General features: G+C 38.7%; 1 protein-coding gene across 1 annotated transcript; it reads left to right on the forward strand.

Annotated features, from left to right (window-relative positions):
* Positions 1-6,186: 6,186 nt before the first annotated feature.
* Positions 6,187-7,071, forward strand: LOC134497097 (olfactory receptor 6X1-like). The gene has a single exon (XM_063302809.1). It carries the CDS (start codon positions 6,187-6,189, stop codon positions 7,069-7,071), a length of 885 nt encoding a protein of 294 aa, XP_063158879.1.
* Positions 7,072-15,368: the final 8,297 nt, after the last annotated feature.

Below are 15,368 nucleotides of genomic sequence, written 5' to 3' on the forward strand. Positions count from 1 at the left end.
TCCGTTGTTGAGAAGTGATGGAAAATGACCCAGTTGTCCTATTGAAAGCATCAAAGCTTGTAGCTTCAGAATCCATGTCGAAGTATTTTTCATGAATGCTTTACTAATCCTACCTTAACAAAGATGGAGAAAGCTGTGCGTAACATGGTAGGTTATAAGTAGAAGTTTTTCTTGTCTTCATGTGCAATTATATGAAGATCCCATGATAAAGAGATGGTTGGGAAGCACCTGTGGTCTACTGCAAGACATTAAACTAACAATATACTGTATGGTCACTAGCAGGCTACCAGGAATGACCACTTTCAAATGTAGCTTGTTCTTGATGAAAGGGACATCTCTTTCTTATCCCTCTGTATAGAGTATAATATTCATTTAGTTTCTGGATTACTTGATTTGGAGAAGAGTGGAGTCATGGCCATTAGGATGAAGAACTGACAGCCTTTATTTTTCAAATTATATTTTATTGAAAGAAGATCATTGGACTCAGAGAAGAAACCTTAATAGAAAAGTATAGGACTTTTCTCTTACTGAAAACATGGAAGCGATGATCGTTGGTGCTGCCAATCATTAGCAATATTCTTTAGATATTATCCTGGACTTCAGGATCCAAACATAATGCCCTGGTATGAAAAGAGACTTGTTGAGCTATTGAGTGGTCTCCATCACTCACAGCAGCAGAGTAGCTATTTTCCATTGCATCTGAGGGTTACAGAAAGAAATGGACCTTTCTTGGGTTAAACTGGATGGAATATTGGAACTAACACCATAAGTTCAACTTGGTTTGTGAAACAATTCATTGAAACCAGTGGGACATGACTGTATACCCCATTTACAAATTTCTGCTTGCATCCTTCTTAATTATCACAGGTTCATAAATAATCAGATCTGATGGTACCTTGTTCCTCTTCCCTTCTTTATATTTAAATTGACATCCCCAAACTGGTGTTGTACAAAGAAGTAAAATTCAGGTGTTGCAGCATTCTCCCTTCCACATGAGCCAGTCCTTTTTGGCTGAAAATCAAACCTGCTTATAGTGATGGTGATTTTTTACTCAGTTTGGCTTATCTTATTCCCTCCTTTGGGATTTATTTGAAATTTTATTTTTAGGAAGCATCTGTTGAATGCTCCCTGCGTTCAGTATGGGCAATGAGAGATGTATACGTAATTTTTGTCTTACCTGTTGATTTGAAGAAAGAATATTAAAAAAGTATACTGTCATGTTCATCGTTTCAATGTTCTGTAACATCGTAACGTTTCGCATGTCACTTTTCTAACCCGTGTTTGCAGGTTGGAAATTTCCAGCCGTGCCAGGCTGTAATCTTCTTACTGCAACTGTGGAATGTATGTTTGGGTTAGTGACTCTGTTCAAGGTTACTTTCTCAGGCCGATGTGGGTAACGGTTGCTAACACCTGCGAGGGGGTGGTTGCTAGGGGGGAGGAAGGGCGGGGCTGGTTTTGAAGCGAGGGTTTTTAGTTTGTATTTGGCGCGCTTTTACTCATTCTCAGCTTTCTTCGTATTTGCATACTATTCTTTCAATAAATCAGTTTTCATAAAGAATCCCCTTGTGAGACTGAGTATGTCAGAATAGGCAATCATTATATATACACTCAGATGGTAGCTACATTTCTTTCTCCCCCATTTCTAGATTACCACTGATGAAGTTTGGGTAGTGGGCGATTCTAGACCACTTGGCACATTACTTTTATCGTCATGCAATGATCTTCTGTCAGGATGTCATTTCAATAAAGTCTGTTTCCTTTTCCCTGGACTGGAATTCCTGGAGATCCTGGATGCTAATTGTGTGTGGTAAAATGTGTGCTCAAAATGCTCGGCTAGGAATGGAGAGACACAGGTTCAAGTCCCTGTTATTCACGGAAGCTCACAGGTGACTTTGGGTCAGTCACATGCCTGACATAGAGCACTTATTGTGTTAAAATATTGGAGGGATATCAGTTTGATAAGGAGTAAATGAATCGTGACATTCCTGTCCTTCTGTTACCTGAGGAGTATCATTGACACATAGGATAGGACATCTGCAGAGCTTTCCAAATGTTACCAGTGCATGACCTTTCTTTTTATGAGAAGAATAAATGGAAACCTGAAAACGTTAGTAGTGGGGAACAGAAAGAAGCATCCTGGAGCAGAGTCAAATTGTGAACATTGACCCCTAAACAAGGATCTTTGTATAGTGTAACATTTTCAAGTTTATGATTGTTACCATCTGAATGGTTCTTTACCATCTGAATGGCCCTTTACCATCTGAATGGCCTTGCTCTCTCCATTCTAGATCCCACATTTTGTGATCTACACTCTTAAGCACTGGTGGTGAAGGGACCTGGCTAGAAACCAGGAGGCTGTGAGTTCCAGTCTTGCCTTAGGCATGCAAGTTGGCTGGGTGACTTTGGGACAGTCGTTCACTCTCAGCACAATTCACTTCACAGCGTTGTTGTCGTGGGGAAGATAGGATGAAAAAGGAACATTAGGTACGTTCACCGCCTTGAGTTATTTATAAAAATAATAAAGGCGGGATAAAATAAAGAAATAAATAAACAAATAAATAAATTCTATTGCCACCTAGAATTACTTCCCAGACTTGGAAGGGGACATTTAGCCCACTGAAATCCACCTCCTGCCCATATTTGGTGCAACAATCCAAACTTCAGTTTCCCAAATAGTTATTTAAACCATCTTGTTTCCACATAAATACAACCACTCATGAGGAGACTGCCATCTTCAGTGCAGATGAATCAAGGGGATCCATATCCTCAGAGACTGCATCCCAAGCTTCAGTAGAGAATAAGTAAATTGCCTTTCTATGATGTAATCTGCTGTATGTCCTTTAAATGTTAAGGATATATTTTCAAGAAGTCTATAATTGTTTCCCTGAGACACGACGTATCATTTTTAGGGTTCTTCAAAGCACTCTCTTGATGAATGGAGAGAGAGATGGATTGAAGGACACCTTGAGAAGACAAGGCAGGTAATGAAGGAAGAACAATTCAAGGTCAAGAGGGAGAGCTCTTTAGGTCCTCATTTATAGATGGCGCACATGGAACAGAATTTCACTGTAGAAAGAACTATGACTTATTAGCATGCACAGACACACATACACAGACACACACACAATCACACACACCCCATAGATAGAAAGAAACTTCTTGGCTTTTATATTTCTATAGCCATTTATTTACATACATCTCCATTATATATATTACCGTATTATAGATCATGATTCTTATGGTATAGGATGCAGGCAAACAATCCAAGGGGGGAAAAAGGGTTGCCGAGAATAACCTGAATAGGGAAGGTGCTTAAGCCCATCCATTGCTGCTGAGGGGGATGCTTTGGGTGACCATCAATGAATTCTATTGTCTCCATCAGGTGGGTTTATGTTCTTTTTTCTTGATAATCTCAGATAACATTCTATTTGCTGCACTACATAGTCCTCTATCTTTTCTTTACACTTTCCCTAAAATTTGGCTTCATTAAACATCACTTCTCTCTTCATTTGCTCTCAACCACCTCTCTGTGTTCCATATCATCTGTAAAAGTACTTCTTTTTTATCACCATCTTTCTATTACACTCTGTATTTTGTTTTTCAGCATTTTAATGCTCTCTTCTTTAGATAACTAACAATGTAAAGAGTGTTTCTGCAGAGAGGAATGGGACTGTGTCATCCCAGAATTCCCAAGTTCCCAAGTTCTAGTTTGTATCAAAATGTTCCACCTATAGCCTATACATTCCAAAAATGTCATTATACATTGTAGAATACCCTAGTGAGCTTGTATTTTTCAACAGTGCCCAGTTTCACAAATCACACTAAGGTATAAAAATCTTTCTTTGGTTTTGGCCTCAAATTTTGTGTGTTTTCAGTGTTGGGCCTTTCTAATCATAACATAGATTTGTGTAATATAGAATATCATATTATTTAATATCCAAATATTTATATTTAAATGTCTTATTTAACTATAATAGCTATGCACAATGTTTGTTAATTTGATGTGGAAGTTCAGTCTTATTTTCTGTATTTTGCTATCATGGAAGTACCATATAAACATATGTTCAGAAATGTAGTGAAATCTCGATTCAATGGAGATTCCACCTTTTCTCTTTTTGTAACAGAAGGGGAACATGAATTTGACCACTGGATGAGAGCAATTGAATTTCTTGTTGACTTACTAAGTCTTTGGGGAATGGAAAATACTGTATGAGGTCTGCATGTGTCTTTGTGCTCTATCTCCTGTGTTTGATGGTGACTATCATTGTGATGGTGACTGTAGACCACTATCTTCAGAAGCTCATGTATTTCTTCCTTAGCAACCTTTCTTTCATTGACATGGAACACACTAAAGCCTTTACTCACAAGCTGTTGTTGAATTATCTCTTTGCAAGGAATTGTATCTTTTCTCTGAACCGATCTTTTGTGTCCTGTATCAGGATATAGTCCTTTCTACAAATGTTCTCTCTCTCTCTCTTTTTTTCATCATCTTCCATTACAATCTGTGTTTTGTGTTTCAGTTTTGAGCATCTCAATACTTATGTGAAGTGTGTCTCCATATAAAAATATGAGACTGTTTCATTACATATGAATGCAAGGTTGGTCATCCAGCCTCTGGATATGAGAATAGGTTATAAGAAAAGCCATTTCTTCTGTACATAAGGCTTGATGGGAACTTGCAAAAGAAAAGAAAAATTTGCATTTTTAAGTCATTCAAGGTAGGGTAAAATTATTTATTTGGTTAATGATCAAAATAATAGAAGGAAATTGCACAACCGTAATATAGCATAATAAAAGGGAGGCGGTGGCGCTGCGGGTTAAACCGCTGAGCTGTCGATTGGAAGGTCGGCGGTTCGAAACCGCGCGGCGGGGTGAGCTCCCGTTGCTCGTCCCAGCTTCTGCACACCAAGCAGTTCGAAAACATGCAAATGTGAGTAGATTAATTGGTACCGCTTCGGCGGGAAGGTAACGGCGTTCCGTGAGTCATGCTGGCCACATGACCCGGAAGTGTCTATGACAACGCCGGCTCCAAGGCTTTGAAACGGAGATGAGCACCGCCCCCTAGAGTCGGACACGACTGGACTTTACGTCAAGGGAAACCTTTACCTTTACTTAATATAGCATAATAAGCTAAGAGGTTATAAAAACTAAAAAATCCTAATGACACAACACAACACATAACTCATTCTGGCCATCAAGATCTCCAAAACCATATGACCTGTTGTCTTGACTAATCCTTAATATATTCTAGAAATATTCCAAAAAGGAAGCTCCATCATTTCAACTGTCCAATTTGATTAACTTTTCATCCAACCCATCATTTCTGCAAATATAATCTATTTTATTTAATCTAAAATGTCACATTCAGGCTGTCTTGAAGTTCTAATCTGACCTAGAAATCTTGCTCTCCTAGATTACATTTCATGGGATGCGGTGGCGCTGCGGGTTAAAACCACTGAGCTGCTGAGCTTGCCAATTGGAAGGTCAGCGGTTCGAATCTGCATGACGGGGTGAGCTTCCGTTGCTAGTCCCAGCTCCTGCCAACCTAGCAGTTCGAACATGCAAATGTGAGTAGATTAATGGGTACCACTTCAGCGGGCAGGTAACGGCGTTCCATGTAGTCATGCCGGCCACATGACCATGGAAGTGTCTGCGGACAAATGCTGGCTCTTCGGCTTCGAAACAGAGATGGGCACCGGCCCCTAGAGTCGGACACAACTGGACTTAATGTCAGGGGAAACCTTTACCTTTACCTTTAGATTACATTTCACTAAAATATCACCATAACTTTATAGATTTTGGTCAGTTTCACAACCTCGAGGAAACCTGTTCTCCTCACACTAACCAATGATGAGGTGTCTTTGGTTTTGACCACATATTTTGTGAGATTCCACAAGACCTTTAGAATTCATGATTTGGGATTAAATATCTTCTATGATCCTAGCCAACCTCATCTTACTTAACAACAATTTGAGCAAGCTTTAATAACTGATCAGAGAACTTAGCCATTTTCATAACACATGTTTCCAACCATGCTATTAGCATAAGAAATAATTTAAAGAAATATACCTAAAGGTTGAACCAATTAAAATCTTGATTGTTTCGTAGCTAAAGGAGATAATGGATTTGACCAACTGTACAAGACCGACAGAGTTCTTCCTTGTTGGATTATCAACATTTGGGAGAATGGAAAGCATGATGTATGCCAGTGTCTTTCTGCTCTACCTCCTGTGTCTGATGGGCAACGGACTCATCATTGTGATGGTAATTGTGGATCGACATCTTCAGAAGCCCATGTATTTCTTTCTTAGCAACCTTTCTTTCATTGACATTGGACACACCACAGCCTTTATACCCAAGCTGTTACTCAATTATCTCTCTGCAAATAATTCCATCTGTTTTTATTGCTGTGTAATACAGTTGTGCTTCTATTTCCTTTTCGGGGTCACAGAATTTTTTATCATCACTCTGATATCCTTGGACAGATACTTAGCCATTTGCCATCCTTTGAGGTATGCCACTATCATGACTTCTGGGGTCTGCCTTAAACTAGCAATAACAGCCTGGTTTGGAGGCTTTTTCTCCATCATTTGTCAAGTAGTAATGATTGCAAACTTACCCTACTGCACCTCCAACATTATCAATCATTTCTTTTGTGATGTGGGACCTGTGCTGAAGATTGCAGGAGGAGATACACGTCTTATTGAAGCCCTTGGCTTCCTAGTTTCTGTGGTTGTGATTATGTCCTCCCTGCTTTTCACCCTCATTTCTTACCTCTTCATCATCTGCACCATTCTCCGAATGCCTTCAACCACCCGACAGCAGAGGGCCTTTTCTACCTGTGCTTCCCACCTGATTGTAGTCTGCATTTTGTACGGGTCAGTCTTTTTTGTCTACTTAAGGCCAACTGTCAAGAACTCTTCCTTCAGGGTAATGAAGGTCGTCTCCATTGTGTACACTATGATCACCCCTGTACTCAATCCTTTCATTTACACCATTAGGAACAATGAAGTAAAAGAGGCTGTGCAGAAAATTGTAGGAAGAATGATTCCAGGTCTCCCAAAGCTCTAAATATTCCCTAATAATAAATAGCTGGCTTGCAGCTAAACCTCAAGAAAACCAAGATTATGGCAACCAGCTTGATTGATAACTGGCTAATAGAGGGAGGAAAACGTAGAGGCAGAGAAAATCTTTGTATTTCTAGGTGCAAAGATTACTGCAGATGCTGACTGCAGTCAGGATATCAGAAGATGTTTAACCCCTGGGAGAAGAGCAATGAGAAATCTCGATAAAATAGTTAAGAGCAGAGACATCACACTGACAACAAAGGTCCGCATAGTTAAAGCAAAGGTGTTCCCTGTAGTAACATATGGCTGTGAGAGCTGGACCATCAGGAAGGCTGAGAGAAGGAAGAGAGATGCTTTTGAACTGTGGTGTTGGAGGAAAATTAAGAGAGTGCCTTGGACTGCCAGAAGATCAAACCAGTCCATCCTCCAGGAAATAAAGCCAGACTGCCCGCTTGAGGGAATGATATTAAAGGCAAAACTAAAATACTTTGGCCACATAATGGGAAGACAGGACACCCTGGAGAAGATGCTGATGCTAGGGAGAGTGGAGGGCAAAAGGAAGAGGGGCCGACCAAGGGCAAGGTGGATGGATGATATTCTAGAGGTGACGGACTCGTCCCTGGGGGAGCTGGGGATGTTGACGACTGACAGGAAGCTCTGGCATGGGCTGGTCCATGAAGTCACGAAGAGTCGGAAGCGACTGAACGAATAAACAACAACAAAATATCCAGCTGTATATTTCAACCTGGACCAATCAAGTGATGCTGTCAAGGTCATGGCCCTGTGGAAGTGTGAATGGGGAGGAATGGACTCACATTCAATCCTAGAAAGACCAGTTGGCTGGGGATATTTGGACCATCTTGTCCCAGATTTTTTTTAGTCCCAAATGGGGTTATATTTCCATATTCTGGACTGATGAACAATCTGTATTTGCTATTTTGTTTTGAACTGTTTTCATTATTGTGTACCTCCAAGACTTGTTATGGAGTTGGGCAATCTTAGAAACTTAATAAATAAATCAATAAATACTGACTCACTTTTCCTCAAATACATGCCTTGTTCATTTGCACGATGATACTCTTTTTCTAAATAATTTCCCTGAAGTAATATATTTTTAAACAGTAGTTTTGAGAAATATCTATTTCTACAGCTATTTTCTCAATGTTTCTTCTTTTTACTTTGGGCCAGTGGAAGATGGCAGAAATTGTAACGTGTTGGTTCAAAAGTCCACAGTTGTACAAGTTTCTGGTCAAATGGACACTCCATACATTTCTTCCCCATGTCCAGGTGTTGGGGAAATGGAACAAGGACATTTCTGCCCAGGTTTGGACCTTTGGTGATTTCACATAAGATGGGCCATCATGTTCTGGGTCATGGTGTATAGACTTTGTGCTTTCAAGAAAATATATATTTTTTATGGTTTTTAATTTGCTTCTCATTTTTTGATGTTACATATACTAAAAGAGTATATATGGCTCCATGGCAAAGCAGGCGTGCCTCCTGTGACCTGCCAAATGTAAGTCCCTAGTCAATAGGACCCACAGGATGTCTATCTTCCCAGATCAAATGGGACAGGCTGATGTAATTAGGAAGAGGTAGTCCCTCAAATAACATGGTGCTATGACATGAAATGCTTTAAAGGTTAAAAACAAAACAAAATAATAATAATATAAAAGCCTTGAAATGGACCCGGAAGCAGACTGACAGCCAATCCATGGAAAAATAAATGAGGAAAAAGGGAAAGTAGGAAGAAAGCTATTATTGGACATCATCTCCAATCAGTTGAAGGCTCTTTTATTGAGCCTTCAAAGACTCTTCAACGACTTCATAATATAAAGAAAATCCAATTTCTCAGAATGGCCCTTGGAATTTGGTCCAAACAAAACCAGGCATTCATGTTAACTCAAACTGAACTATTCTGGGCATAATCTATGGATACTTATGGGAATTGAGAGACAAATATCTCTAGAGGTTAGGGTTACCCTAACCCTTTTGAAGAAAATTGACTGCTGCATCAGGGAAGATTTTCCATTTTCTCTGTTTGAAGTTGAAGAGTTGTGTGAATTAGACCAACTACAAAAGAGGTGCAGGGTTTGTTGGATTGCCTCCAGAGGACCTATCTTGGGATGGAACTTGAACTTGAACTTGAATTGAATTGAAATATTATCAGCCTTGTGTATTTTCTAGGTGTGGTGCTGGATTCTCATGGGAAGTTAAAGGCAAATATCCTTAAAGACTATATCCAAACCTTCAGTAGAGGATAAGTCAATACACTTTCTATTATGCAATCTGTTCTATGTTCTTTAAATATTAAAGAAAATATTTTTCAAGAAGTCTACAATTTTTTTGTCTTCCATTTTTTCCCCAACATCTGATGTACAATTTCTATCATTCTTCAAAACACTGTCTTAATGAATGGATACAGAGATGGAGTGAAAGGAACTTGGAGAAGAAAAGGCAGGTAATGAAGGAAGAAACAGTCAAGGTTAGGGTAGAAATATCTTTAGGTCCATGTTTTATAGAATGAGCACATGGAACAAAATTTCATTGCAGAAGTAACTATACCTTTTTAGCATATACAGACATACACACACACAACCCCCAGAGAGAGAGAAAGATTTTGTCTTTTATATTTCTATTGTCCTTTCTTTACTTACATCTCCATTTTTTAAATTATGGTATTATAAATCATGGTTCTTATGGTATAGGGATAGAGGCAAACAATCCTTGAGGGGAAAAAAAGGTGTCAGAGAATAAGCTGGTCAGTAAAAGTGATTAAATGCATCCATCATTTTTGAGGCCTTGACTTGTTATTTCCACAAAAGATTGGGCGTGTGAGTATGCAAGTGTATTCCTTGTGTTTTTTCATAAAAGGGGAAGGACAAAATCCAGGTCATTCTGGAACGATGGAGAGAAAGTAATTGACCTAATCTATTTTTCAAACCTTTTCTATTGATGGATGCTTTGGGTGACCATCTAAGAATCCCATTATCTCCATTAGGTGGGTTTATATATTTTTTTCTTGAGAATCTCAGCTCATATTCTCTTTGCTGCACAACAGAGTCTTTCATCCTTCCTTTACTCTTTCTCTATAGTTTAATTTCACTAAATCACTCACTGTGTCCCTCTTCATTTGCCCTCAACCTCCTCTCTGTGTTCCATGTCATCAAAAATATTATTCTTGTTCTTTTATCATATTTTTTCTATCACACTCTGTATTTTGCTTTTCAGTATTTTGCCATTCCAGAATTCCCACATTCCCAAGTTCAGATTTGAATCAAAATATTTTGGCTCCAGACTATGACTTCTGAAAATGTCGTTATACACTGTTTTCCAACAATGGCAAATTTCACACATCACACTAAGCTATAACAGTATTACTTTGGTTTTGGCCTCATGTTTTGTGGGATTGTGGTGATGGGTCTTTAGAAAAGGTAACTGATATTCAAATGTTTATATTGAAACATCTTATTTAAATACCAAAGCTAGGCACAACATTTGTTAACTTAATGTTATAACTCAATCTTATGTTTTCTGTGTTGCCGTCACAATAGTAGCATAGGGAAAATGTGTTTAGAAATGAAGCTAAGTCCTGATTCAATGAAGATTCCATCTTTTCTCTTTTTATAACAGAAGGGGAACATGAATTTGACCAACTGTACAAGAGCAACTGAATTTATCCTTGTTGGCTTGCCAAGTGTTTGGGGAATGCAAAATATGATGTGTGCCGGTGTCTTTCTGCTCTACCTGCTGTGTCTGATGGGCAATGGGCTCATTGTTGTGATGGTAATTGTGGACCGCCATCTCCAGACAGGGCCGCAACTAGGGCCTGTGTCACCTGGGGCAAACATGGATTCTGCGCCCATTTTTGGTGCCCCCCCCAGCACTCACTTTGGTGCCCCCCAGTGCTCATTTTGGCACCCCACCAGCATGGCACCCAGGGCACATACCCTGGTTGCCCCCCCCCCGCCAGTTGCGTCCCTGTAGTTCTTCCTTAGCAACCTTTCTGTCATTGGCATGGGACACACCACAGCCTTTATTCCTAAACTTCTGGTCAATTATCTCTCTGCCAACAATTCCATCTTTTTCTACTGCTGTATAATTACCAAGTTCTGATTTGTATCAAAATATGCTTCCAAAAATGTTCTTATACTTTGAAGAGCCCCTAAATGTGGCCACATTTTTCAGCAGTGGCAAATTTAGCAGATCACACTAAGGTATAGTCATTATTTCTTTTGTTTTTGCCTCATGTTTTGTGGGATTCCAGTGAGGGCCCTTAAGAAAGAATAACTGTTATTCAAATATTTATACTGAAATGTCTTTTTTCATGACTATCGCTACCCACAACTTTTGTTAACTTGATGTAAAAATCCAGTCTTATGTTCTCTTTGTTTCAATCACAATTGTAGTGTATAAAAATGTTTTTAAAACTTAATTCAATAAGGAATCCATCTCTTCTCTTTGTAACAGGAAAGAAATATGAATCTGACCAACTGTACAAGAGTAAATGAATTTATTCTGGTTGGATTGCCAAGTCTTTGAGGAATGCAAAATATGATGTTTGCAGTTGTATTTTTGTAGTTGAAGACAAGTGTGAATTAGACCAAATATAAAAGAGTTGCAGAGTTTATCCTGGTGGGACTACCTCCTGAGGACCTCCCGAGGACCTGTTATCTTGGATTGCCACTTAAACCTGGGTCCAAATAATATCAGCCTTGAGTATATTCTAGGTATAGTGCATGGATACTCCAGGGAAATTAAAGGAGACTGTATAGAGACTGTATCCCAAGCTTATGTAGAGAATAAGTAAATTACCTTTCCATGATGCAATCTGCTCTGTGTTCTTTAAATGTTCATAACATATTTTTCAAGAAGTCTACCATTTTTCCCCAACATAAGATGTATAATTTTCTATGGTTTTTGAAACAACTGTCTTGATGAATGGATAGAGAGATAGAGATAGAGTGAAAGGCACCTGGAGAAGACAAGGCAGGTAATGAAGGAAGACCAAGTCAAGGTAAAAGTGGGAGATCTTTAATTCCTTGTTTTATAGAATGAGCACATGGTACAGAATTTCAATTCAGAAGTGACTATGATTTACTAGCATATACACGTCCACACACAGAGAGAGATAAACATCTTGGCTTTTATATTTCTACAGCCCTATATTAATAATATCTCCATTATTTGAATTATTGTATTACAGATCGTGGTTCTTTTGGGATACAGGGATACAGGCAAACAATCCATGAGGGGAAAAAAGGGTTGCGGAGAATAACCTGGGCAGCAAAAGCAATTAAGCCTATCCGTCACTGCTGAAGTCTTGACTTGTGATTTGCACAAATGACTGGGTGTGTGGGTATGCAAGTGTATTCACTGTGTTTTTTCATACACAGCAAAGGACAAAATGCAGGTCACTGTGGAACAGGGGAGAGAAAGGAATTGACCTAATCTATTTTTCAAACCGTCTCTACTGGTGGATGATTTGGCTGACCATCAGTGAATCCCATTGTCTCTATCAGGTGGGTTGATATTCTTTTTCCTTGAGAATCTCAGGTCATATTCTATTTGCGGCACAACAGAGTCCTCCATCCATTCTTTACTCCATCCGTATAATGTGGCTTTACTAAATCATTCACCATTTCCCTCTTCATTTCATCTCAACCATCTAGCTGTGTTCCTGTCATCTATAAATATTCTTCTTCTTTTTCATCATTTTTCTATCACACTCTGGATTTTGTATTTCAGTATTTCACTGCTCTCTTCTTTAGATAACTAACAATAGAAAGAGTGTTTCTGCACGGAGGTATGGGACTCTGTCATCCCAGAATTCCCAAGTTCTCATTTTTCTCCAAATATTTCACTTCTACAGTAGACTACAGCTTCCAAAAATGTCATTATATATTAAAGAATTCCCAAATGACCTCTTATTTTCCAACAGTGGCCAATTTCACACATGACACTAAGCTATTATGGTGGTTCTTTGCTTTTGGCCTCATGTTCTCTTGGATTCCAGTGATGGGCCTTTGGAAATTCTATATGATATTCAAATACTTATACTGAAATATGTTATTGAAGTACCACAGTTATGCATAAATTTCATTAACCTGATTGGAAAATCGAGCCTATACTATATGTTACCTTGCCTAAGACTGATGGAGCAAGAGATCAGCACCCATAGCCCAGGATTTGAAACTATGATGCTAACAGCCATTACTTCAATCAATGTTGAATCCCAGGAAGGGTTTATAATGGAATGAGACCTTTTGAATATTATTCATTCATGATGAAAAAATATCAATTTTCTTCTTAATCTGCATTGGCTGTAATGTTGATCTACTCTGTGGGTTCCTGTGGTTGGAAGTTTGACCTGTGGGATCAATTTGCACCCTTTGTACTTCCTGGTATAGGTTATTGAAGGAAGATCATTGGAATCAGAGGACAATCTGTAATATGATGGTGGGAAAAATTCAGGAGATGAGTCTGTGCTGTCAATTTTTTGGAAACATTTTAGATAGTGCTCAGAAATAATTGATCATGACCTGGGATGAAAAGTAATTTTCAAAGGCATTTTGTAGTCTCCATCTTTCATCATAGGAAAGATGGAGCTTCACCTGCTGTTGATTTCGAAATACTAGGCAAGATATTGTTGTAACTTGTAAAGGGAGGGCAGAAATTGGCAACTCCAAAAATTTCACAATTTTTCTGTTTAGAGCATCAGAACTGGAGATCCATGGCTGCATATCTCATTTGCATTTTTTGTTTACTTTATAAATATTTCTATCTGCTAGAATTCCCCTCCCCTTTTTTTTTTAGCTTTAACTTAAATCAAACTCTTCAATGTGGTGCCATACCAACATCTTAGGCCTGTGACTGTCATAATTTAATACCAGCATGGGCAAATACTCCTGGAACAACCTCCTTATAATAATTTTTCACACACACACACACACAACAGCTTGGCTTCTCTCATATACTTATTTTTTGTTTATCTGCTTTGTTGGACTCAAGAATTATTTTTTTAAATTATGAACTCAAATTTATAAGAATTCAGGCACATCTTTTCCCAAATATGTATCTTGTTCATTTGGTTAATCATATACTTTTTGTTCCTGATTTCCTTAACTGATCCTTTTATGTGATATTCATGAGTATATACATTTTTACAGACATTTCCTAAATATTCTTTGCTTTTATTCTGGGTGAATGGCATGGCAAAATATATAGAGGAATATAATCTTAATAGGTATGTTTTCTTTCATGTTTTGGCTAAGAAACTGAACATTATGTAAGTTGACCATTAAATGGAGACTTATTGACAATTTCTCTTGTATATGAAGCTGAGGAAGGAAGTGATCAAGTGGATTTCCCAGCTGGGCACTTGGCCATCTGGTGACTTCAGACAAGCTTGGATTTCTTGGTTTTTGTCATACAATAAGTATATAATACTGTATGTAAGAAAATAATCTCTCTTGTCCATGGGAATTTGTCCAGTGGATTGAGATTGATTATTTGTACCTTGTGTCAGAGATATATAAAAAAACTGAATCATATGTGAGGCCATCCACAAAAGCTATGCTCTGTCTCTGGTTCACCCATGAACATTAACCATCTTTATTTTTTAATGTTTATGGGTGGTCTGGGGAAAGATAGCTACTTGCATTCATATTTATGTTCTCCCCCCATACCACCCTTACACAGGCACTTTTTTTGGTGGTGGGGGGTGTCTGAGTCAATATTGACTCCTGGCAACTGCTTGGAATAGTCATTGCCTTCTTCTTAGGGGTGAGAGAGAAAGACTGGCCCAAGGTCACCCAGCTGGCTTTGTGTCTAAGGCAGGGCTAGAACTCACAGTCACCCAGTTTTTAGCCTGATGCCTTAACCCAACTGCCACTACACCAAACTGGCTGTCATTTTTTAGGTCAGCAGATATAGTCAATTTTCATGAGTGTACCAGAGGTAGAGAAAAGCTAAATCCTCCAGAGGGAAGAGTAACAGCATCAACATCCAAGCTGAGTAAGTGTGGAGGCTATTTCTGGAGTGAGGTGGATGAGAACTATCTCTCTGAGGGGTTAATGAGAATTTTTGTGTTCTGCTAGAGAGGAAGAAACATTGCCTACCTTAACAAGAAACCTTGGTGGTCCTGTAAAGTACAGTGAGGACCCCTTGTGGTTGAAAGAAGTATAAAAAAGGTGATATTGTTAAAAAAAAAAGAACTAATAAACACTATCTCTGAACGTGGACTTTCTATTGACTTCCCAAGATCAGTGTGTCTTGTACAATAACGCTTTTAAATAAAGT

This window comes from Candoia aspera, chromosome 4 (genome assembly GCF_035149785.1).
Source record: "Candoia aspera isolate rCanAsp1 chromosome 4, rCanAsp1.hap2, whole genome shotgun sequence".
Taxonomy (NCBI): domain Eukaryota; kingdom Metazoa; phylum Chordata; class Lepidosauria; order Squamata; family Boidae; genus Candoia; species Candoia aspera.